The sequence below is a fragment of the Anguilla rostrata genome, chromosome 7 (genome assembly GCF_018555375.3).
Source record: "Anguilla rostrata isolate EN2019 chromosome 7, ASM1855537v3, whole genome shotgun sequence".
In the NCBI taxonomy this organism is placed as follows: Eukaryota; Metazoa; Chordata; class Actinopteri; order Anguilliformes; family Anguillidae; genus Anguilla; species Anguilla rostrata.
In genome coordinates this window covers 1,225,830-1,249,770 of record NC_057939.1, presented here as the reverse complement: position 1 = coordinate 1,249,770, position 23,941 = coordinate 1,225,830, and the positions used below count along the sequence as shown (strand labels likewise).

Below are 23,941 nucleotides of genomic sequence, written 5' to 3'. Positions count from 1 at the left end.
TGTGTTACAGGTAGTAGAGAGTTATGTCTCTGTTTAACAGGTATTATAACGTTAATCTCTCTGATTTACAGATATAGATCTCCCTGTTTTACAGGTGCAACACAGTTAAATCTTCATGCTACAGGTGTAACAGGTTTAAATCTCCCTGTGCTATAGGTGTAATAGGGTTAAATCTCTGTATGTTACAGGTGTAAGAGGGTTAAATCTCTGTGTTAAAGGTGTAACAGGGTTAAATCTCTGTGTTAAAGGTGTAACAGGGTTAAATCTCTGTGTTACAGGTGTAACATTGTTAAATTTCTGTGTTACAGGTGTAACAGGGTTAAATATCTGTCTGTTACAGGTGTAACAGGGTTAACTCTCTGTGTTACAGGTGTAACAGGGTTAACTCTCTGTGTTACAGGTGTAACAGGGTTAAATCTCTGTGTTACAGGTGTAACAGGGTTAAATCTCTGTGTTACAGGATCCTCTTCTGTGTGATTGGTGGCTCCCAGTGTAGCAGTGCAGTCACTGCAGCCTCTTGCTGAGGGAGGTTTTTGTACGGCTCTGTATCACCGTGTGAAATCTGGATCACCAAAGTTGGCGAAACAATGATACACTCCAGCGTCCTCAGGCCGAGCTTCACTGATGGTCAGAGTGAAGTCAGTTCCAGACCCACTGCCGCTGAATCTGTCTGAGATCCCAGATTCTCGGCTGCTTATTTTTTTCACCAAGAGTTTGGGAGCTTCTCCAGCCTTCTGTTGGTACCAGTACACATCATCATCCAGATTATCGGAGGTGCTGGTTTTACAGCTCAGAGTGACTCTGTCTCCTGGAACTGCAGATTTCACTGCAGGAGTTTGAGTCACAGTTTTCTGCCCCAGAGAACCTAAAAAGGAGAAACAAGAACAAAGAGAATAGGTAAAACACAGACTCAGATAATAAGATTTTTCATAGGCTTATGATTAATTATGAGACCAAACATTCAGGTTTTACTGTTTTTACAAACTGCTCTTTCAGCATAGATACATTCAGACAGAGTATTTTAGTTTTAAGGTTTTATGGGTAAACGGTCTCTTACGGTGAGCGCAGAAGGCAAGAGCGCTGATGATGATGGTGGTGATGAAGGTCATGGCTGCTGTGTGCTGGGCTATGATGAAAGACAGCTGTCAGTCTCACTTCTCTGACTCCTCAGCGCTATAAACTGCAGCTGCTCACTGGAGCGTGTGCTGCCTATGCAAACGAGCTACTCACCGTGGAAACGAGCTACTCACCGTGGTAACGAGCTCCTCACCGTGGAAACGAGCTGCTTGCCATGCAAACCATCTCCCTGTGCCCCACACCATCACTGCCACGTTCACTCAGAAGGTTGGTTAAGATGGTTAAGGTTTGGATTAGGGTTAGGGTTACAATTTTGATTTTGATTTTTTACATTTTATAAGAATAATAATGCCATAAATTATAAATTTAAGAAAACGATATATTTGTTTTTTTTATATATATATACATTGTTTACATTGGTGTATTGGCTGTCCATGTTAATTGCAAGCAAGATACTTGTTTCTGGTATTTGGCTGGTATATTGTGTGTACACTCATATGTGTCCTTGTTGTAGTTTTCATGTTTGCAAGATATGGGGTTAATGCAGAAGTGCATGTATTCCACAACCCTGTGAGAGTGGTGCAGTCCAATGGGATGGGTCAAGGTTTAACATTTTTAAGGTTATTTATGGTTAGGCTGAGAGTGGGACACAGACACAGACACAGACACATGCTAAGGTTTATTGGAAGAACGGAACACACACATCACAGACTCTAAAGTTTAAGGAGAAAGACACACCAACGCGCTCCTGCACAAAAGCAGCCTGCACCCAAAACACACATTATAAAGAATAATTAAAACGCAACTGCTGAGATTCAACAGAATCTGCATGTAAAGCACATACTATGAAAGGCTATCTGAAGACTCCTAAAGGAGTGTTCCTCTTACTCAGATCAGTACAGACACACAGCGCTGTCTCAGGGGCGTTTGGGCTGTGAAACTGTGAGGGGTATTTGCATGCAGGGGCGAAGAGAGACCGCAGCTCCCCCAGAATAGACTGCAGCCTCAGCCAGATGTTCCCTCGGGCCCCAGGGGTCTGCACAGAGCACAGAGCTCACAGGGCCCCTTACTGCAGGAGGCGGGGCGATGGGCTTCCCCTTTAGGCACCTGAACTTCATTTCAGTAAACTGAATACTGTAAGACATTGGCAAGGAAGTGTGGCTGTCCGCATTTATTGCACAATATCTAAATATATGAGGCTAGTGTGCTACCTCAATAAAGGTGAAAATATTTGAGCTATCCAAAAATAAAAATGAACCCTTGAACATATCCAAACACTACGTTCTGAAATCAATCCAAATCCTGCCTCATTCCTCACCCGTACCATATTCACAGTGCCAATCACAATATTAATATGTAAAACCATAAGACTTACCACCAAAATATAATAATTTCAAACAAAGTTTTCCGTGAAGATGGCTGAAAACTATTTAAAGGAATATGGGTATAGTAATTAACTCAAAAAAAATAATTTTCTCGTAAATGTGAAAAGATTAGAATTATCTATGAGCTATACGTATCATAAAACACAAGACGCTACGTGCAAAACAGACATGGTTTTTTTTTATCAGAAATTCCTTTTTGTTAAATTTATACTAAATATATGTAGTTCCAAATTCAGATTATATAGTATAATACATAAAATATTTTTTAAAATGAAAATGATCAATTAATATTGCTGTCTTGTATATACAGTACAATATAATGTTAAGGGAGCCAAGGGAGTGAAGTGTATTGGTAAGAATCAGATGCTTAGTGTTACCCTGCAAACTGTGTTGAGTTGAAGAGTAATATTTATTTATATGCTCTTTAATAATGTTAACTTCTATAAGATCCGCTAAAGAAGGATGCGTAGAGTCTCTCCTGGTTTCTCTGGAAGGTGAAAGTGTGTGATTCTGGTTTCTCTGGAAAGGTTCTCTTTGTTCTGCTGCTAGGAGGAGATTTGAGATGACTAGCAGCTTGTTACACACCAGGGCTGTTGAACTCCAGGTCCTGCAGACCCCAGTGTATTTACTCTAACCATGGACTCTGCACTAATAATCAGGGAAATCAGGTGGTGTAGAGTATGGCAGCAGAAAACACCCACAGGAGCTACAGCCTGCAGGCCATGGAGTTGTGTAGCACTGTTACACTCTTTCACTGCTCATTCACTTAGCTACACAACTATAACAACACAAATCGTAATAGTAGTGCTGGTGCTGGAGAATTAGCTCTCGAAGTGAGGAGGGAGTTACTGAATTTTCATCATTTAAACCTGCTTTCATATTCCAGCATCAGTTATGATTTATCAGCACCCACCCAGCTGATATCTAACGGAGGTTATGACCAAATGGTGAGAAAGTCTGAGATGTGGTACCACAGATGAGAAGGTGTTACAGTCAAGAACTGCTTAAAAAAGAGCACAGCAGTTATGATCCTTATGAGTCTTTATTAAAGAGATGAAGAACAATAAGCAGGTCTGCTAGAGTGAAAGACAGCAATGCTGGTATAAACAGAATAAAAATTTGAGTATGGCAGGGCGGGGCAGGGAGGGGCAGGGCATGGCAGGGATAGGGTGGGGTGGGGTGGGGTGGGGCAGGGCAGGGAGGTGCAGGGTTGGGCAGGATGGGGTAATGCAGGGTGCTTTAGGGCGTGGCAGGGCGGGGCATGGCGGGGTGGGGCAGGGCGGGGCAGGGTGCTTTAGGGTGGGGCAGGGCAGGCTGCAGTAGCCCCTCCTCAGGCTTCACTCTCAGCACTCTTCTCTCGTCAGCGTCTGGGTGACGGGGGCGTGGCCAGACAGGGTGGCCTCACAGGTGAGGGCGTCGCCCTTCTCCCACTCGGCCGCAGAGAGGGTGAGGACGCTGCTGAAGCTGTACAGGCCGTCCCGCTGCAGGACCCCCGTGCCCCCGCTCACCCCCACCCCCCTGCTGCTGCTCCCCACCCTCCAGCCCAGCGCCCAGCCCGAGGGGAAGCCCCCGCTGGCCAGGCACACCACCGTCACCCCTCCCCCACTGGACAGCTCCGCGCTGGCGGGGCGCAGGACCGTCAGGGTGGGGCGCGTGTCTCCTGGAAAGAGAAACAGAGAGGGGAGGGGTCAGAGAGAGGGGGCGGGGTTAAAGCAGTGCCTCCATCAGTACAGGATCTGGGCTGGACTCAACTGAGTCAATGTAGAGACACACTGAGACAAATTCAGTGGAAACAGACACAGCTCATCAACTCTGCCCAACAACTCCCTATAATCAACTCCCTATAATCTACTCTACTCTACTTTAATCTACTTTATTCTATTATATTCTATTATACTCTACTCTTCTCTGCACATGTTTAGTAACTCATCTGCTGAATGCATGCACACTCTGCACAGTCATAGTGATGGACACATGAAGTAGCCAATCACAGCACATCTCACTTCAGTTCAGGCATGTTTTTCACCTTAAAGTGTGTGAACTGAATTTACAGAAGCATTGTAAAGTTTGCATTCAGGAATGAAGAAATTTAATTATGCCTTAACTAACAGTTGGATTTATTTTATTTTATAAGTAGATCATTTATTTTAAACTTTTGATGTTTTCAAGTAGTAATGTATTCATGAAAAAACTGGCGAAATGATTATACCATCATAGTCAATGTAAACTAACGATAAACTATTTAGAAAAGCTTTCAGATAAAAGAGTTACTGGTAAATATTGCCAGAAAATAAATGCCATGACTAAAACAACTTTAACAAGCAGAAATGAGGAGGAAATCTGTGATAAAATAAGGACATTTCCATTGAGCAGCAAGCCAATCACACTTTTCATTAACGACAGAAAAAGTGTGTTTTTAAAAAGCAAAATTCAGACACAGGATATGGAAGCTTTCGAACAGAAGCAAAGCTCGCTGCTACCACTTCCTGCTCTATACGCATAATCAAACATATTAATATTAAATGTAACAACTACTGCATTTTCATAACCTGATATTTTCGTACAGTGCTGTCTAACTTCTAATACTTGGAAAGCCTTAATGTTGAATTATCACCAGTTATATATTTTCTTATGGTAATAATATCATAAACTAAAGTTATCATAAACAGGCTGTTTCCTCAAAGCAGTCAGACTGCAGTTCTTTCAGGTTTTGAATGCCGGTTTACAGACAAATAGAAAAAAAATGAATATCAGAAATAACCAAAGACCTGCTCTTTACATCTCGCTGCCAGATCTGTGTTATTATTCAGAACAAATGAGAAAGATTTTCATTCAGCCTGTTTATCCTTATGTTGTACATGTACTTCTAAACATAACAGATTTATACACACGTAGAAAAACAATCATGTTTTATATGAGGAGGTCCTGAGAACTGTGTAATTATGTTTTGACTTCTGAGGGAAATAAATTTACAGGTAATGCAATTACAGTTATATACATATATATTATTAGTAATCTTAAATAAAACTATAAAAACAGTTATTTTGGCATTTGAATTCATACTTTCTGGGGAGGAGACTGAATTTTCTGACTGAATGTCATTTAAAATTGCAGCTCAATATTGTGACCATCTTCAAAAACAACTCTTGAAATACAGTCAGAAGCGACTTTTGTACTTGTAAGTGTGCTGTAATATTGTGTACGTTCATTGTAAATACATTTATCACTGTAGTTTTAGTGCATTTACACAGGTAGTATGGAACAAAAACATCATATTGGAAAAATTCTAAATTGTGATGAAGCAAACTACTAAACTATGAAATATTAAATAGAAAAATAGTCAAATAGTCAAACTTTCATAAATAATTATCATTACGTTTTAAAATAAAATTTAAGGAATGATTATAAAGAAAGGGGGAACTTACTTCCAACATCAAGTTTACTGCCGCCACCAAAGAAGAGACACAGTGATTCAGTCTGATCTACTGGCCGTACAAAAACCTGCCTGAGAGTCTAACCCCCTACTCTCACAGTGCAGACACTCGTCTGTCTGTCTGTCTGCCTGTCTGTCTGTCTGTCTGTCTGTCTGTCTGTCTGTCTGTATGTCTGTATGTATGTATGTCTGTCTGTCTGTCTGTCTATCTGTCTGCCTGCCTGCCTGTCTGTCTGTCTGTCTGTCTGTCTGCCTGTCTGTCTGTCTGCCTGTCTGTCTGTCTGTCTGTCTGTATGTATGTCTGTTTGTCTGTATGTCTGTATGTATGTCTGTCTGTCTATATGTCTGTATGTCTGTCTGTTTGTCTGTATGTCTGTATGTATGTCTGTCTGTCTATATGTCTGTATGTCTGTCTGTTTGTCTGTATGTCTGTATGTATGTCTGTCTGTCTATATGTCTGTATGTCTGTCTGTTTGTCTGTATGTCTGTCTCTAAATAACCCTGTGTTACACGTGTAAAAGAATTCATCTTTGTGTAACAGGTAGTACAGAGTTATGTCTCTGTTTAACAGGTATTATAACGTTAATCTCTCTGATTTACAGAGTTAGATCTCCCTGTTTTACAGGTGTAACATGGTTAAATCTTCATGCTACAGGTGTAATAGGATTTAATCTCTGTGTTACAGGTGTAACAGGGTTAAATCTCTGTTTGTTAAATGTGTAAGAGGGTTAAATCACTGTGTTACAGGTGTAAGAGGGTTCAATCTGTGTTACAAGTGTAACAGGGTTAAATCTCTGTTTGTTACAGGTGTAACAGGGTTAAATCTCTGTGTTACAGGTGTAACAGGGTTAAATCTCTGTGTTACAGGTGTAACAGGGTTAAATCTCTGTCTGTTACAGGAGTAACAGGGTTAAATCTCTGTGTTATAGTTGTAACATGGTTAAATCTCTGTGTTACAGGATCCTCTTCAGTGTGATTGGTGGTTCCCAGTGTAGCAGTGCAGTCACTGCATCCTCTTGCTGAGGGAGGTTTTTGTACAGCTCTGTATCACCGTGTGATATCTGGAGCACTGTAGAAAGCAAGACAATAATACACTCCAGCGTCCTCAGGCCGAACTTCACTGATGGTCAGAGTGAAGTCAGTTCCAGACCCACTACCGCTGAATCTGTCTGAGATCCCAGATTCTCGGCTGCTTGTGTCATGTATTAGGAGTTTGAGAGCTTCTCCAGCCTTGTGTTGGTACCAGGACACATCATCACCCAGTCCACTGGAGGTGCTGGTTTTACAGCTCAGAGTGACTCTGTCTCCTGGAACTGCAGATTTCACTGCAGGATTTTGAGTCACAGTTTTCTGCCCCAGAGAATCTTAAGAGAACAAACAAGAACAAAGAGAATAGATAAAACACAGACTCAGATAATAAGATTCTTCATTGGCTTGAGGTTAATTATGACTAAATATTCAGGTTTTATTCTTTTTACAAACTGCTCTTTCAGCATAAATACATTCAGACAGAGTATTTTAGTTTTAAGGTTTTATGGGTCGATGGTCTCTTACGGTGAGAGCAGAAGGCGAGAGCGCTGATGATGATGGTGGTGATGAAGGTCATGGCTGCTGTGTGCTGGGCTGTGATGAGAGACAGCTGTCAGTCTCACTTCTCTGACTCCTCAGCGCTATAAACTGCAGCTGCTCACTGGAGCGTGTGTTGCCTATGCAAACGAGCTACTCACCGTGGAAACGAGCTACTCGCCATGGTAACGAGCTACTGACCATGCAAATAATTTCCCTGTGCCCCACACCATCACTGCCACGTTCACTCAGAAATACAATGCTGCTGGACTGTATTTCTGAGCTTCATCTCATAACCTAAAAGAGCAGCAGAGTGATATTTTCAGTGAACTAAAAGTCTAACATTCATGTGTTGGAAAATTGATAAATGCACTATGAGTTTTCCTGTAGGTATATAACATGCACACACAATGCATTTTTCAGCGAATCTCAGGTACTGTACCTGGTTTTGTATATCTATGATGTCCTGCTATTTTTCATACTTTTAGTTTTCAGGTTTTTCTCCCTGACACTCATTTGCATTTGAAGAGGCCTGTGCAGTTTTATAAGAAATGAGAGGTTTTTGCACCTTTCCAACAAGTCTGGATAAAGGACAATACAGTAAAAAAATTTTTAATACATTGTTATTATTTTAGTAGTTTTGTTGCTTAGTCATCCCGAGTATAGCATACATGAAGTGACAGTAACTGATCTTGTAGTTAACATGAACTAATCATTTACAGGTGAACTAATTAATTGGCTTATAGTTCCATAATTGACAGCTAACAAATTCTGAGGGTAAAGGAAGTCATTTTGCAGCTAATGACTGAATGATGTATAACTGTACTAACGGCGCATGAGCTAAACTAACCATTACTAGTATAAAACAATCCCTTAACTAATGGCTTTCCATTTCAATAAGAGTAAATGATAAATCTTACATTAATTAATGGTGTACAGAGCACAATTAATAACTTACAAATACATCAACAAATCAGAGTAGTTCATAATTCTCTGTGGTTGCTTACTCTGTATTATCAATATTATTATTGATAAACTTCATCTTCCTCTCATTTTAATCAGTGGGTAAACACAGTAGTCTGTTGACATCACGTGTGTAAGGTTTTATGGACGCTGTTGCCCAGTATATTTTCCGGCCACGTAAACTAATTTTTATTGATGATTTACTCATTTTGTGCTAACTGCGTGAGACTTAACAGCCCCTATGGTTACTGTAGAATGAAAACCTTAATCAGGACTATCAATGTTGGACTCCTTTGCTTTAACCTCCTGTTGTACACAGAATTCTGGTTTTGTAAAACTGAAATACTGTTAGAAGCCGAAGGAGCTTCTTAATTTGTGTCAAGTATTGCATACCCACGTTGTGCTGGGTATCGAACTTATCTAGATTATTCCTAGTGCAAGGTCTCCACCTTGTGGCAACTTTGAGAATAACAGTTGAGCAATGTCTTGCTAAATGGCTGACCTTTAACATAATACCTGAAAGAGTGTTAAAAAAACTAGGACCACAAATACAAGAGCAGAAAAAAAAAACACACAAACGCAAGGGATGAACAAAAATGAGACTGTTTTTAATGATCCCAGCAGCAAGTATAGCACAAGCATAATGACTGAGCCATATTTTCTGAGAATTTGGGCCAAAGTTTGAATGAAATGTGACAAAATGTCAGCAATCTGCACCATCAGGGCTGTGACATGATGTCAGGAGCATAAGACTCTGAACATCTGACACCTTGGAGGATGGAAACTGCTGTGATATTATATTTTTCTATTTATTTATTAATGCCATACACTGCTCTGGATGGGGGTAAGTCACTCAGCCAGTACCATAATATTTATGCAGTTCTAGCTTCCCCCACTAGATGTCAGACACACTCTTTCTGCAGTTCCAGCTCTCTCCACTAGATGTCAGACGCACTCGTTCTGCAGTTCCAGATCTTTCCACTAGATGTCAGACACGCTTTCTGCAGTTCTAGCTCTCTCCACTAGATGTCAGACTCAATCTTTCTGCAGTTCCAGCTTTCTCCACTAGATGTCAGACACACTCTTTCTGCAGTTCCATCACCTGGCAGAACCTTACGGCAGAACAGCACCTGCAATCATTCAGCCTCACTGTGGATCCAGTGATGTCACGATGAGCAAGAGCCAGAATGAGACTAAAACCATAAACATCTCAGATGCTCCTAGATCCCATCTGCCACCCTGATACATGAAATGATTATATCATATCCTGTGTATATTATGATATAATATTGATATTTATTACACCATATACCAGTGGAACATTTATTTGTAGCTGCTTCGGAATAACAATGAATTATAATATTAGACCTAGAACTAAAGAACTAAATACAGTATAATGTGTCAGGTTAGTACACAGATAAAATGACTAAATTCACTCAGCATTTTGTGTTTAAAATAATGTTGCAGCACAATCAGGGCTGGAAATGATGATGGACCATTTAGCTTTGATCTCGCCCTATTTCAGGATCGCTATCCTGGGAGGAGAGAGCAAGTAGAGACTTAAGGAGGTATTCATCTAAATGTGAAATGGTCGAGTGTGTCGTTGATATACGGATGACATCAGTCACCTTAAAAAAAAGGTGATGCAGGGGGTCAATGATAAACAGTGTGGTGGTACAGTCACAGTCATTGTCCACTCGAGCACGATGACTTCAGTCTTAAACACGTCTGACAACCCACTCGAATCACATGGTTTTCATGCAGATCTAAGAGTATGAATCTGATGAAGGTTTATTGCTTTTAAAGCCTCCTAAGACACGTGTATTATGAGAAAAAGTTCAACTGTCTGTGGGGTCTCAGGTAGATATTGTATTTGCACCCCCCCCCCCCCCCCCTACAAGGTCACCAAGGTCCCCAAGGTCACGGCCGCAGGGTGACGATGCTGAGGGGCTCTGCGTTGTGCCCGTTGATGATTGGCCAGGGGTTGAAGTAGGGGTGGACGGGCCGGTGGAAGCGGTCGGTGAAGGTGAAGATGTGGCTCATGTCCCCGGCGTCGTAGAAGGACACCAGGCCGCGCGGGTAGTCCAGGAACACGCCCACGCGCCGCGGTCTCCGCGGCAACCGCAGCAGGTTCTCCGCGCCGGTGCACGCCTCGTACCCGTCCCCGTTCCGCAGCACCAGCGTCCAGAAGCCGTCCTCCGGACACAGGCTGATCTCCTCCTTCCTGTTCACCGACTCGGAGGCCACGCCCAGCCCCCAGGCCGTCTTACCGCCCACCTGCCGGACCGACAGGGGAGAGAGTTCCTGTGTGAGTTCCTGCGTGAGTTCCTGTCTCACACACTGCAGATTACAAACAGAGATTAACCCCGCAGGTCGCAGTACGAGCACTCGGGGGCGCAAGGTGTGCAATGCGCTGCTTTAGAAAAGAGGGTTCCTGTGTTCCTGTGGTATTAAATAACATTAAAACTGAAAAGCTTGTGAAAATGAATCATTCTATATTCTGCATTTAGTTCTACCACAATAAAATATAAGTAAAAACATGAATTTAAGGAAATCTCCTTAAATTACAAATACTGTAGTGTGGAGGGAAAATATATCACATGACAGAAGAGCTTTAAGTTAGAATAAGAATATAATGTTAGAGTGTGTAAATCAGAAGCAGCTAGTGAAAGCCCTTCCTTCCAGGTTGTGTTGCCCTGGTGCTGATTTTATTCAGCGTAATGTCTCCACTTTGTGGCCACCTTGAGCATGACAGCCACAGACTGGCGCCCGAAGCTCAAGATGTAAAACCCAGAGAGAAAGCGTTAAAAAGCGAGACAGAAACGAGCGGCGGTGCGGCGCACCTCCACCTCCCAGTAGTGCCTGCCGGAGGAGAAGCTCTGGGACCCCAGCACGATGTTGTAGAGCGTGAAGCGCTCGGGGTTGTCGGGCAGGTTGGGCTGGATCTCGCCCACGCGCACGCTGGTGCGGCAGGGAGACACCGCCAGCCGCGGGTACGCCGTGTCGGGGTCAAGGGTCACGGGGGCGGGAGCTGTGGATCACAGAGGACGGTCCCGTGGAAAAGAGCACATCACTAAGGACAGAGCTGAGCACTGATGCCCCTCGTTAGAATACACAAAACGCTGTCCAAATAAATGCAGCCATTACCCTAAAACCACAAATGGTGGCAGTGCAGCCAAGCCATACAGAAAACCCCAGCAAACCCTGTCACACAGGAAATACACACATGGTATTTTATTACATGCAGCCCATAGTCATAATCAGATGTGGGTTAAAAATGCTTTTCCTCTTTAGATATCTATAAAATATTTTTGTTCTTTTGACGAATATCTGGTGAAAATATAGATGAAAACAGATTTTTCTTCTTCACTTTAATTTAACTGGTGTCTAAAGAGATAAAGCTTCAAATTACTTCACTCAAGACTGATCCTAATGCATTTTTCTCTCATGTATTTACATACTGTAAAAAAATGTACAAAACTGTAAGAAATATTCAGTAGTCAAATTTGGAAACAGAAGTGTGTGGGAGTGGTTCTGACACACCTCTCTCAGGTGTGAGGGCGTGGCTCTGACACACCTGTCTCAGGTGTGAGGGCGTGGCTCTGACACACCTGTCTCAGGTGTGAGGGTGTGGCTCTGACACACCTGTCTCAGGTGTGAGGGTGTGGCTCTGACACACCTCTCTCAGGTGTGGGGGCGTGGTTATGACACACCTCTCTCAGGTGTGAGGGTGTGGTTCTGACACACCTCTCTCAGGTGTGAGGGTGTGGTTCTGACACACCTCTCTCAGGTGTGGGGGCGTGGTTCTGACACAGTACCTGGATTGAGGATGGAGCTCATCTTCCTCCACAGCCGGTACTGCAGGGGCCCCACAAACTCGCCAGCCTGCAGGTCCGTGGAGACCTCCAGGGGGCGCTGGAACAGCGTCTCAGCGCTGAGGAGCAGATAGAGCACGAGAGGTTGCAGAAAAGACTACACCAGCAGAGGGCCTAACGCCTCTCCTATGAGACTACAACTCCCATCAGCCACTTTGCTGATGAGCACTCCCCAGTGTAAACAGCAGGGGGAGCACTGAACTGAAGACATGTTCTGATATGCACTCTATGAACAAGGAAGGAAAACAAACTGCCTCATCCAAAAACGTGTCACCAGCTGATCATACGGCCTGGCTTAAAGGACACCACAGGTAAAACACTAAACAGCACTCACCTGCTGATGAAATTCCTGATTCCCTGGGAACAGATAAAAAGAGAATGTGAATTTCTTACCATGAAGACAAAGTGCGTGAAGCCTCCCTCCCTCCCTCCCTCCCTCCCGCCCCCCCTCACCCTCAGCTGTGCAGGGTTCTCCTCCTCCCCCCCCCCCCCACCCCCCGCCCCCCCTCACCCTCAGCTGTGCAGGGTTCTCCTCCTCTCTCAGTTTCTCCTGCAGGAGCTGTGCAGTGATCTCCAGGGTGCTGATTTGCTGGGTGGTGTGTGTGAGCGTCTGGTCCAGCAGCCGCAGTCTCTCCTCCTTCTCCCTGCGAACTCGGGCCTTGGCCTCCTCTTCCTCACGGTCCAAGAACTGCCTCAGCTGCCCAAACTCCCAGCTGATCTGCTCCTCCAGCGTCCCAGCATTCTCCTGAGAGAGAAACACACATACAGCACTGCTACAGTACTCTTACACACACACACACACCCACCACACACACACATATACACACTCACACACACACACACACTCACACATATATACATACTCACACACACACCCACACACACACACATATATACACACTCACACACACACACACACACACATATATACACACTCACACACACACACTCACATGTATACACACTCACACACACACACACACACACACTCACATATATACACACACACTCACACACACACACACACACACATATATATACACACTCACACACACACACACATGCACACACACACTCACATATATATACACACACACTCACACACACACACACTCACATATATACACACTCACACACACACACTCACATATATATACATACACACACACACTCACACACACACACACACACACTCACATATATCACACTCACAATACACACTCACACACACACACACACGCACACACTCACATATATACACACTCACACACACACACACACACACACACTCACATATATATACACACACACACACACTCACACACACTCATATATATACACACTCACGCACACAGGTGTTACCTTTAGATCCATCATCTTCTCATTGGTCAGAGTCTGAGAGCAGGAGGCCTCCTCCATCTGCAGTTCCACCCTCTGCAGTGCAGCAGAGAGCTTCTCCTGCCAGTCAAACACAGAGAGTCACACACAGAGAGTCACACACAGAGAGTCAAACACAGAGAGTCACACACAGAGAGTCAAACACAGAGAGTCACACACAGAGAGACAAACACAGAGTCAAACACAGTGAGTCACACACAGAGAGTCACACACTGAGAGTCACACACAGAGAGTCACACACAGACAGTCAAACACAGAGAGTCACACACAGAGAGTCAAACACGGAGAGTCACACACAGAGTGAGTCACACACAGAGTGAGTCAGTCACAGAGAGTCCAACACAGAGAGTCAAACACAGAGTGAGTCACACACAGAGAGTCACACACAGAGAGTCAAACACAGAGAGTCACACACAGAGTGAGTCAGTCACAGAGAGTCAAACACAGAGAGTCACACACAGAGTGAGTCACACACAGAGTGAGTCAGTCACAGAGAGTCCAACACAGAGAGTCAAACACAGAGTGAGTCACACACAGAGTACAACACAGAGTGGGTCACACACAGAGAGTCAAACACAAAGAGTCAAATACAAAGTGAGTCACACACAGAGAGTCAAATACAGAGTGAGTCACACACAGAGAGACAAACACAGAGTGAGTCACAGACACAGAGTCAAACACACAGTGAGTCAAACAGAGTGAGTCAAGCAGAGTCAGTCACGCACAGAGAGTCAAAGAATGAGTCACGCACAGTGAGTCACACACAGCCATACAAATAAATTGAATTGAAGTTAAAAGGAAGCTGATTTTTTGTGACATAATTGTGTATGTAAAATTCTTGTGATATGTTGATTGATAAACATTTTTCCTACAGCCCTGATAGAGTTTATATATGTCCTTCTGATTGGGTATTTCTGTTCCTTTTGAAATCCATGTGGCAGCTTGTGTTACGCAATATACAACAGCGTAAAGGCTAAAATTGCCAGCCAGGACATTTACAGCGGACACGTATGTGCAAAATTCCTCTAACGCCCAGAAGTGAACACAGATAACTCTGAAGACAGGACTGAAAATAACTTCCCCGTCACGCGGTTCTTCATGTGAAAGACCCGACTGTTCCCAAACCAACCGCATCAATTTAATTGAACGATACCCTTCTTTCTTGAGGGCGGGAAACAACACAACCTCAGATTTATATGTTTAAAATATATACGGTGTCTTTTCATTTTCATACAACGATTGAAATACAGTATATAACAGACAGCCCATGCTCTGTTCATACTCGCGACATGGGTCAAATTTGGCTGCGTGCTGCAGACGGTAAAATACCTTACAAGTCCATGTAGGCTATGTCAAACTGTAATAACCCGAGTGCCCAGGTAGACATTATACCACGCAAAACTACTGGGGCAGTGAGTTTCTGCAGTTTAACACTCTGATATCGATGACACATTCGTAGCCAATCTAATTTAGCTTCGGAGAAAGTGCCGTCTGGGAGAATTACAAAGCGCCAAGAATGTATTAATTCAAATATAACCGAGCAGCACGCGCCGGTCAAAAGCCACTTTAACCATGTGCTGTTATTACGACAGTTTTCGTGGCTTGTGACTTCTGGGCACCGTTTCCGTTTTGAAAGTAGGTTAGAACAAGCAGTTCACAGTTTAAAGCGAACAGGGAAAAATCGAACGCGGAAAAGTCACCTCTTTCTACATAAAGTGTCAGTGTCATAGTGTCAGTGTGTCTGGTGTGAAGCACTACGGGACACGCAGACTACCTTGTAGTTCTCGAAAGCCTCGTTGATCGGGATGACGCTGTGCGTCTTGTGGTCCCTGGACATCCCGCAGACCAGACAGATGGCCACCTGGTCGTCCTCGCAGAAAAGCTTGAGCTTCTCCTCGTGCTCCTCGCACAGGTCGGGCTCCGGGACGAGATCCGGGCTGCTCCCGCTGACCGGCAGCCTAAGCGTCCTCTCCCGGGACACCGTCGGTGTCCTCGGCTGCGTGTCCATCGCCCGGGCGCGCCTGACGCTGTCAACGACGTTACACAAGAGCGAGTTGGGACGGAGTTTCAGGGTGCATGTCTTCCGACACTGCGGACACGTAGGGTTCTCCTCCGGCTTGGCGTCCCAGCACTGAGTTATGCACTGGCGGCAGAAGTGGTGTCCGCACTCCAGGATCACGGGCTCGCGGAACAGTTCCAGGCACACCGGGCAGGTGAGCTCGCTGTGCAGCTCCTCCAGCGCGCTAGCCTCGGAGGCCATCTCCCGCGGTGGGCATGCCGAACTGCTGGCAGCGACGCAGCTTGGAAATTATGTGCGGAGATCTGACGTCTGCCGCTTGAACAAGGTGGGGCCAAGTGGTTTAGTGTCATCTGAGCGGCGGCTGGGGGAGACGCAGCCGAGGCGTGTGCTAACGAGTTCAACTCTCGCGCCGCCCGCCCGCAAATACCAACACTTCGTGGTATCAGGGGGATCAAGTAAAAACACGCAGACGGCACAGAAGGCCGGTGCATTATGTCTGTTCTGAAACAAAATGAAGTCGCGTGTGCCACAGAATTGTTATTCGACATCCCCAAACAAAAATCAAACCAAAGTCAAACAATGGGCTCACGTGACGCATGTTATCATACGCACATGCTAAGTAGGGTGGACTATTTACCGAGGGTAAATACTTGTTGCTTATTAACTACAAGAAGCTGTGCTGTCTGGATCACAATCTGATTATTTCTTTGAAGTAAAACTATTAGCTGGACACACACACATGCACACACCTCTGCTATAGTATCTGAGATCTCTATGGAATTTAATTTCAAAACAATCTTTTTGTTACATGACTGTAGTAGACATGACATATTCATTCCTGGTTTTTCTATTAGACAAACTGTAATAATAAACTCAGGCGTGCATGCACTCACACAGACACACTCTCTCTCTCTCTCTCTCTCTCTCTCTCTCTCTCTCTCGCCCACCCCACCCATGGTTTTGAGCAGAGTCATGGCCCTATCAGCCTCCTACCTACTGTGTCCTCAAAATATGTACTGTCTGCTAAACATAGTGCCTACAGTTTAGTGCATGATGGGCTGTGTGAAAACAATAGCCTCTGTACTAATCGTTCTGTGTACGTGGCATAAGGATGTTCTGCCCTTGTGCGGGCAATGCTCACATGTCCTTGTTGTTGTTGCAGGAAGCGTCAGCGAAGCTGCTCTTCATTTTTAAAGCAAAGCTCCCCATAATATTTGTGCCTTTTCTTCTCTGATTTATGGGACCATCTAAAGAGCATGGTTTAAAAGTATGCTCCCGAGTACACCCAACACTCAGCGAAACCCCAGAAATAAAGTATACTATATTTACTACATTTAGATGAATTTTGCATACTTAACAACTTCCTCATCCAGTGTACTCAACTTATACATACTCAGTAGTAGGGAAGTAAGCTGATTCGGACATGGCCGTGGAATGGTGAGAAGTCTACCCTACCTGTTTTCCTGCTCCTCATTTCCATGGTTACGGTTCATTAGGGATGAGACCAGATCAGGCCTTTGAGCCACTAACAGCCACTGTAAAAACATTACAAGGTGCAGTAGATTCAGAAGAAGTATGAACTGAAGATCTGTTGTTCACCTAACACAAGATTTTAAGGTAGCCAGGTTACCTGTTATTTTAAGTAGCGCCGTCTTGAAATCTGTTACAGCGCAGCGTCCAGCACAAAGCGTAGAGTTTCACCAGAGGTCTGCAAGTTCAGGGAAGAAGAGACTGCGGAAAAAAGAACTTTCTGGAAGAAAATTAATTGAGTCTGAGTGGGATCATCTTGTGGTAAGGTGGGGTCCAGGAATTTATTTGTATAAGGGGCAGGTGTTCTACCTGTACTCTGACATGTCCAGGTGAAACAGGCGCATGTCTCTCAGAGTCTCACTCCCCAGCTGACCAGGTCTCCCCCTGCTGTGATGAATTACCTGTCACTCAACAGGAAGTGCCTGTCCCTTAATGTCCACATTTAAGGCCATTATACCTGCATACATGCTCTATATGTATGCTTATGTGGCCATGAGGTTCTGTGGAACTTCCAGTCATACGCACCCTCTGTTTGAGCTGGAGAGAAACTGAGTCTAAGTGCACTTTCGTGCTCATGATGTCATCCATATCACAGAAACACAGTGAGTGTTTTTTAGGAAGGGGGGGTTGTTATGCTGGTAAGGAAATACAAAAACCAGGGAAAAAAAACACCCACTGTGTGAATTTCCTTTATGTCATGTTTTATGACGAGCGGGGAATGTCCAGGTTTGAGCGCACACGCTGCCCTCTAGCTGTGAGGTGTGGCAGTGCAAGTCTGTGGTCTGACCCCCTCCACCATTTTGATTGTAGTTTATAGTATAAAGATAACCTTCTTTATATAGTTTATGTTTCACGGGAGGTAATTTGTAAAATCATACAATTTTGCGTTTTTTCCCCTTCCCTGATTAATATATGTGAACTGTACTGTATATGTGTGAGAGACTTGGCGCTGTGGCCATTGTGCCAAACTGCCTGTCTGTTCCTGTTCTGAACTGTGTAACTGCGTGCCACAGACCCCCCAGGGAGAGAGGGAGACAAACAAGAAAACAACCAGAAAAACACAAGTTTAAAAAAAATCTCAATGATATTAACAATCAATGCAGACAACTAGTGTAGGTGTGATGTGTTCTGTGATGAGGAACACAGAACGGTGTTTACAGTGGAGAGGCAGGGCAGAGGGACCCCTGGACCTTCCCCCTCCTTACAGGAGAAGTCTAAATGCAGGAGCTGGCCCAGGAGTTTGGGCTGAAATGGGGGTCCTGACTTACAGGACAAAAACAGCATTCTGCACCACAGAGAGGAATGTGTCAAAACAGCATTCCTTCCACACACACCATACATGCACACGCACACACACACACACGCATACACACACACACACCATACACATGCACACACACACACACACACCATACACACGCACACACACACACACACACACACACACATACACACACACAAACACACCATACTCACACACACCATACACATGCACACACACACACACAACACACACCATACACACACACACACACACACAAACACACACCATACACACACACACACAAACACACCATACACACACACACACACAAACACACACCATACATGCATACACACACACACACACACACCATACACATGCACACACACACACAAACACACACCATACATACAAAAGCCGCTTTTCCACTGCATGGTACCGGCTCAACTCGAGTCGACTCAACTCTTTTGGTTTTCCATCGGGCAAAAGTTGTGGATAGTACCTGGTACCTGCTACTTTTTTTGGTATCACCTCCGTCGAGGTTCCAAGCGAGCTGAGGCGATATCACACACACACACACACACACACACACACACAAACACGCACTCGTTGTGCAATGTGTTTCCCGTCCCTGCATGAGTCTGACTTGCAGACTAAGCACTTTTGCTTTCCTATCTGCTTCGACGGGGGTGGGGTTTGGAGGGGGGGTATTGACGGGGGTGGGGTTTGAGGGGGTGGTTTGGAGGGGGGGTTTGGAGGGTTTGGGGGTTGGGGTATTGGAGGGGGGGGTTTGGAGGGGGGGGTAGGAAGGGGGGGGGTATTGTAGGTCTGCATTCAGCTGGCCTCTCATGACCTCCTGTATGAGACATTCTGGTGTTTTTTTGGAGTTTGTGCTGAAAATCCCCACCTGCCCGATTCCTGAAGCGCGAGACAATGTGCTGCTTCACATCAGCTGAGGAGAGTAGGCCAGGGAAGAGCAGCTCAGGGAAGAGTAGGCCAGGGAAGAGCAGCTCAGGGAAGAGCAGCCCAGGGAAAAGCAGGCCAGGGAAAAGCAGGCCAGGGAAGAGCAGCTCAGGGAAAAGCAGCTCAGGGAAGAGCAGCTCAGGGAAGAGCAGCTCAGGGAAAAGCAGCTCAGGGAAGAGCAGCTCAGGGAAAAGCAGCCCAGGGAAGAGCAGCTCAGGGAAGAACAGGACGAGGAAGAGCAGACCAGGGAAGAGCAGGGTGAGGAAGAGCAGGACAGAGAAGAGCAGCTCATGGAAAAGCAGCTCAGGGAAGAACAGGCCAGGGAAGAGCAGCTCAGGGAAAAGCAGGCCAGGGAAGAGCAACTCAGGGAAGAACAGGACGAGGAAGAGCAGACCAGGGAAGAGCAGACCAGGGAAAAACAGGGAAGAGCAGGTTGAGGAAGAGTAGGACGAGGAAGAGCAGGACAGGGAAGAGCAGAGAAGAGCAGGAAAGGGAAGAGCAGGTTGAGGAAGAGTAGGATGAGGAAGAGCAGGACAGGGAAGAGTAGGATGGGAAGAGCAGCTCAGAGTGCATGCCTGCCCTTTTCTGACACACTGGTGTGCAGCTAAACTAATGTCTTTACAAATACTATAACACACCATAACCTAAAGGAGTAGAAACTGTGAGTGTGCTAGGGGGGTGAGAGAAGGTGCAGATGCAGTCTGTGTTCATAAATCCCTGTGTGTGTGTGTGCATGTCTGTGCGCATGCATGCGAGTGTGTGTGTGTGTGCATGTCTGTGCGCATGCATGCGAGTGTGTGTGTGTGTGTGTGTGTGTCTGTGCGTGTAAAGCAGCACCATCTGGCAACAGGGGAAGAACGCTGTTTGAACAGGTTACCCCCCAAAACACATCAGTATAAAACAGTTCACCCCCCGGAATGAATCACTGGAACGAGCTGAAAGCCGTTAGACGAGGCTCCTACACATTTTGTAGTCGATCTTATTGACATAAAAGATGTTTTTGGGCTGCATTTATTGCGAGCTTAACTTGTCTTTGACTGGTGTGCCAGAGAAACCCATCACAAATTAACCTGTAACCCATCACAAATTAACCTGTTACCCATTACAAATTAACCAGAAACCAGTTACAAATTATCCTTCTCAATTAAACCAGAGAAAGAGAAAGAGTTCCTGTGAAAATGATTTACAGTAAAAACACTTCTTCTTCTTTGGTTTCTTTTCTTTGGGGTTGCGTGTGGTTTTGGTCAGTTGCTGATTTGGACACTTGTTTTCAGTAAAAAAACTGACCTTTTCCGTGGCACCCCCGGCCGTGGTGGACAGGCACAGCGGTGACTTTGAGAAGGCCAGTTCCCATCACCCCGGCGTTGCCCGCACGCAGCCGAGCTTTCGACCAATCAGCAGAGACGGTGAGTCAGCGGGGGAAGTGGGGATCTGAAGCCATTAGTAGTGGCTGCTGCTCCACTATATAAGAAAGTCAGAGAGTCTGAAGACCTATGCACTCCATACAGAGTCCATACAGAGAGAGAGAGAGAGAGAAAGGAGAGAGGGGGTGACAGAGAGAGAAACAGAGAGAGAGAGAGAGAAAGGAGAGAGGGGGTGACAGAGAGAGACAGAGAGAAATCTGCAGAATGTTCCAGAACACGCAGTGGTCCTGTGTGGGCGTCCCGCGCCTCAGTTCTGCCGGGGGGGGTCTGGTCCTGGGGCTGTGCCTCTGGCTCTGCGCGGGGGTGTGGGGGGACGTGGGCCACTTCTCCACCTGTCCCCAGTTCTTCTACGGGGGCACCCCCCCCAGCGGGCTGGGGGGCCAGGGGTATGCCCAGATCTGCCAGCGCTACAGAAACCAGCATCGCTTTGCCAGCTTGTACCACCGGCAGAACAGAGCTCCCCTGTACTCCGCTTACCTGGTCACCGTGGGAACGGGCAGGAGGCCCCCGGCAGTGTGGAAGTACGAGCCGCAGGTGAGACGGGGGGGGGGGTGGGGGGCTATGTTAAGGCGCAGTTTGTGTGCCTGTTCTCTTCCTTAACTCCACTCAGTCCGTACGCGTTACGGCAGACACACACTCGCGTAGCTCTGTGTGTGTGTGTGTGTGTGTGTGTTTCACTGTGCCACAGAGCACCATCCCTTCATTTTCCACTCAATGCTCACGTTTTTTACACCACATCATCTTCTAAATCTCACTGGTGGGTAAATACCTGAATAAGAATGGGGTATTTGGGTTGAGAGACACCCTTCCACTGTAGAGTGCAAGTAAAGGGTGGGGCCAGATGGGTGCGATGGCCGGTTCTGGTCACTGTGTTCTGTGTTCTGATGTTCCGTGCTCTGAGGTTCTGTGTTCTGAGGTTCTGTGCTCTGATGTTCTGGTGTTCTGTGTTCTGAGGTTCTGTGCTCTGATGTTCTGGTGTTCTGTGTTCTGATGTTCTGATGTTCTGTGCTCTGATGTTCTGGTGTTCTGTGTTCTGATGTTCTGTGCTCTCTGTGGACCCACCCAGCTGGCCACCTCCAGGGCCGGTCCAGAGATGCAGCCACTCCCCAAGAACGGGTCAGTGGATCAGAACGTTCTGGAGAGCCAGGCGGTGCTGAAGGACTATGCTTGGTCCAACTACACCAAGGGCCACCTCAATCCCAGCATGCACCATTCCACGCGCGAGGACCAGAAGGCCACCTTCACCTTGACCAACGTGGTGCCGCAGCGCCTGGGCTCTAACTCGGGCCCCTGGGCCATGCTGGAGAGGGCGGTGTGGGCACGGCTGGGGGCGTACTGCACCGGCCCGGCGTATGTGGTGACGGGGGCGCTGCCCTACGCCGCCCGCCGCCAGATCGCCAACCGCGTGGGTGTGCCCGAGTACCTGTGGACAGCCTACTGCTGCCCCGCCTTCAACTCCACCCTCCCGGCCGAGCTCCGCCCCTTCTTTCCCGCCTACGCCGCCATCGGGCGCAACGACCGCCTCAGCGACGACAGCATCGTGCCCGTCGACCCCGGGGCCAAGCGGTCCGTCCGGGGGTACGACGTCAGGCCCATGCCCCTGGAAACCATGGAATCGCACCTGCGGGAGCGGCTGGGCGGGGCCGTCAGCGTGTTCCAGAACGGGTGCCGCCAGGACACGGCCGAACCGGCCACTCGGAGCGGGCCCCGCCAGGACACGCCCGAACCGACCACTCAGAGCGGGCGCCGCCAGGACACGCCCGAACCGACCACTCAGAGCGGGCGCCGCCAGGACACGCCCGAACCGACCACTCAGAGCGGGCGCCGCCAGGACACGCCCGAACCGACCACTCAGAGCGGGCGCCGCCATGACACGCCCGAACCGACCACTCAGAGCGGGCGCCGCCAGGACACGCCCAAACCGGCCACTCAGAGCGGGCGCCGCCAGGACACGCCCGAACCGACCACTCAGAGCGGGCCCCGCCAGGACACGCCCGAACCGACCACTCAGAGCGGGCGCCGCCAGGACACGCCCGAACCGACCACTCAGAGCGGGCGCCGCCATGACACGCCCGAACCCCGACCACTCAGAGCGGGCGCCGCCAGGACACGCCCAAACCGGCACTCAGAGCGGGCGCCGCCAGGACACGCCCGAACCGACCACTCAGAGCGGGCGCCGCCAGGACACGCCCGAACCAACCACTCAGAGCGGGCGCCGCCAGGACACGCCCGAACCGACCACTCAGAGCGGGCGCCGCCAGGACACGCCCGAACCGACCACTCAGAGCGGGCGCCGCCAGGACACGCCCGAACCGACCACTCAGAGCGGGCGCCGCCAGGACACGCCCGAACCAACCACTCAGAGCGGGCGCCGCCAGGACACGCCCGAACCGACCACTCAGAGCGGGCGCCGCCAGGACACGGCCGAACCGGCCACTCAGAGCGGGCGCCGCCAGGACACGCCCGAACCAACCACTCAGAGCGGGCGCCGCCAGGACACGGCCGAACCGGCCACTCAGAGCGGGCGCCGCCATGACACGCCCGAACCGACCACTCAGAGCGGGCGCCGCCATGACACGCCCGAACCGACCACTCAGAGCGGGCCCCGCCAGGACACGCCCGAACCGACCACTCAGAGCGGGCGCCGCCAGGACACGCCCGAACCGACCACTCAGAGCGGGCGCCGCCAGGACACGGCCGAACCGGCCACTCAGAGCGGGCGCCGCCATGACACGCCCGAACCGACCACTCAGAGCGGGCGCCGCCATGACACGCCCGAACCAACCACTCAGAGCGGGCCCCGCCAGGACACGCCCAAACCGACCACTCAGAGCAGGCGCTGCCAGGCCGAGACTGCAGTATTTTCTATACTGAAATTCTTCTCATCCTTATACGGCGAATGAGAAAGTGAAAAAGTATTTACCCCCTTCCTGATTTCCTCTATTATTCCATCTGCCACACTGGATGGTTTCCGATCTGTAGACAAACCATGAAATTAAAGAATAAATTTAAAAATGTGTTTTGTGTTTACTGTTTGTTTCCC

General features: G+C 47.4%; 2 protein-coding genes, 1 long non-coding RNA gene and 1 gene segment (V, D, J or C); 2 read left to right on the top strand and 2 right to left on the bottom strand.

Moving 5' to 3' along the window:
- The first annotated feature begins 1 nt into the window (after nucleotide 1).
- On the top strand, nucleotides 2–7,227 carry LOC135258476 (uncharacterized). 2 transcript variants are annotated; one of them, XR_010330995.1, is made up of 4 exons: nucleotides 2–340; nucleotides 401–430; nucleotides 6,551–6,612; nucleotides 6,855–7,227. It is a non-coding gene; the product is annotated as an uncharacterized LOC135258476 (long non-coding RNA). The 2 variants fall into 2 exon arrangements; XR_010330996.1 differs by lacking the exon at nucleotides 401–430 and having other exon boundaries at nucleotides 6,581–6,612; nucleotides 6,855–7,226.
- Nucleotides 3,486–6,423, bottom strand: LOC135258523 (immunoglobulin kappa constant-like). The segment is given in 3 exon segments: nucleotides 3,486–4,122; nucleotides 5,888–5,975; nucleotides 6,406–6,423. Coding segments are annotated over 3 exon segments (423 nt in total).
- A 1,784-nt stretch (nucleotides 7,228–9,011) lies between the features above and the next one.
- LOC135258460 (zinc-binding protein A33-like) lies at nucleotides 9,012–18,321 on the bottom strand. Its single transcript, XM_064341882.1, has 8 exons — nucleotides 17,348–18,321; nucleotides 15,472–17,252; nucleotides 13,662–13,757; nucleotides 12,811–13,044; nucleotides 12,634–12,656; nucleotides 12,243–12,358; nucleotides 11,268–11,455; nucleotides 9,012–10,701 (listed from the first exon to the last, which is right to left on the bottom strand). Exons 2-8 carry the CDS (start codon nucleotides 15,955–15,957, stop codon nucleotides 10,345–10,347), a joined length of 1,500 nt encoding a protein of 499 aa, XP_064197952.1. The 5' UTR covers nucleotides 15,958–17,252; nucleotides 17,348–18,321; the 3' UTR covers nucleotides 9,012–10,344.
- A 1,033-nt stretch (nucleotides 18,322–19,354) lies between these two features.
- Nucleotides 19,355–23,801, top strand: LOC135258556 (immunoglobulin A1 protease autotransporter-like). The gene is made up of 3 exons (XM_064342024.1): nucleotides 19,355–21,432; nucleotides 21,965–22,949; nucleotides 22,990–23,801. Exons 1-3 carry the CDS (start codon nucleotides 21,103–21,105, stop codon nucleotides 23,799–23,801), a joined length of 2,127 nt encoding a protein of 708 aa, XP_064198094.1. The 5' UTR covers nucleotides 19,355–21,102.
- Nucleotides 23,802–23,941: the final 140 nt, after the last annotated feature.

Bases quoted from the DNA above. Each gene is read 5' to 3' on its own strand.
- LOC135258556 (XM_064342024.1), top strand. From the start codon at position 21,103: ATGTTCCAGAACACGCAGTGGTCCTGTGTGGGCGTCCCGCGCCTCAGT. The intron at 21,433-21,964 runs GTGAGACGGGGG...GGACCCACCCAG, and splicing joins TGTGGAAGTACGAGCCGCAG to CTGGCCACCTCCAGGGCCGG. The intron at 22,950-22,989 runs GCGGGCGCCGCC...CCGACCACTCAG, and splicing joins GCCCGAACCGACCACTCAGA to AGCGGGCGCCGCCAGGACAC.
- LOC135258460 (XM_064341882.1), bottom strand. From the start codon at position 15,957: ATGGCCTCCGAGGCTAGCGCGCTGGAGGAGCTGCACAGCGAGCTCACC. The intron at 13,758-15,471 runs GTAGTCTGCGTG...TTTGACTGGCAG, and splicing joins AGGCTTTCGAGAACTACAAG to GAGAAGCTCTCTGCTGCACT. The intron at 10,702-11,267 runs GTGCGCCGCACC...TCGGTCCGGCAG, and splicing joins GGCACTACTGGGAGGTGGAG to GTGGGCGGTAAGACGGCCTG.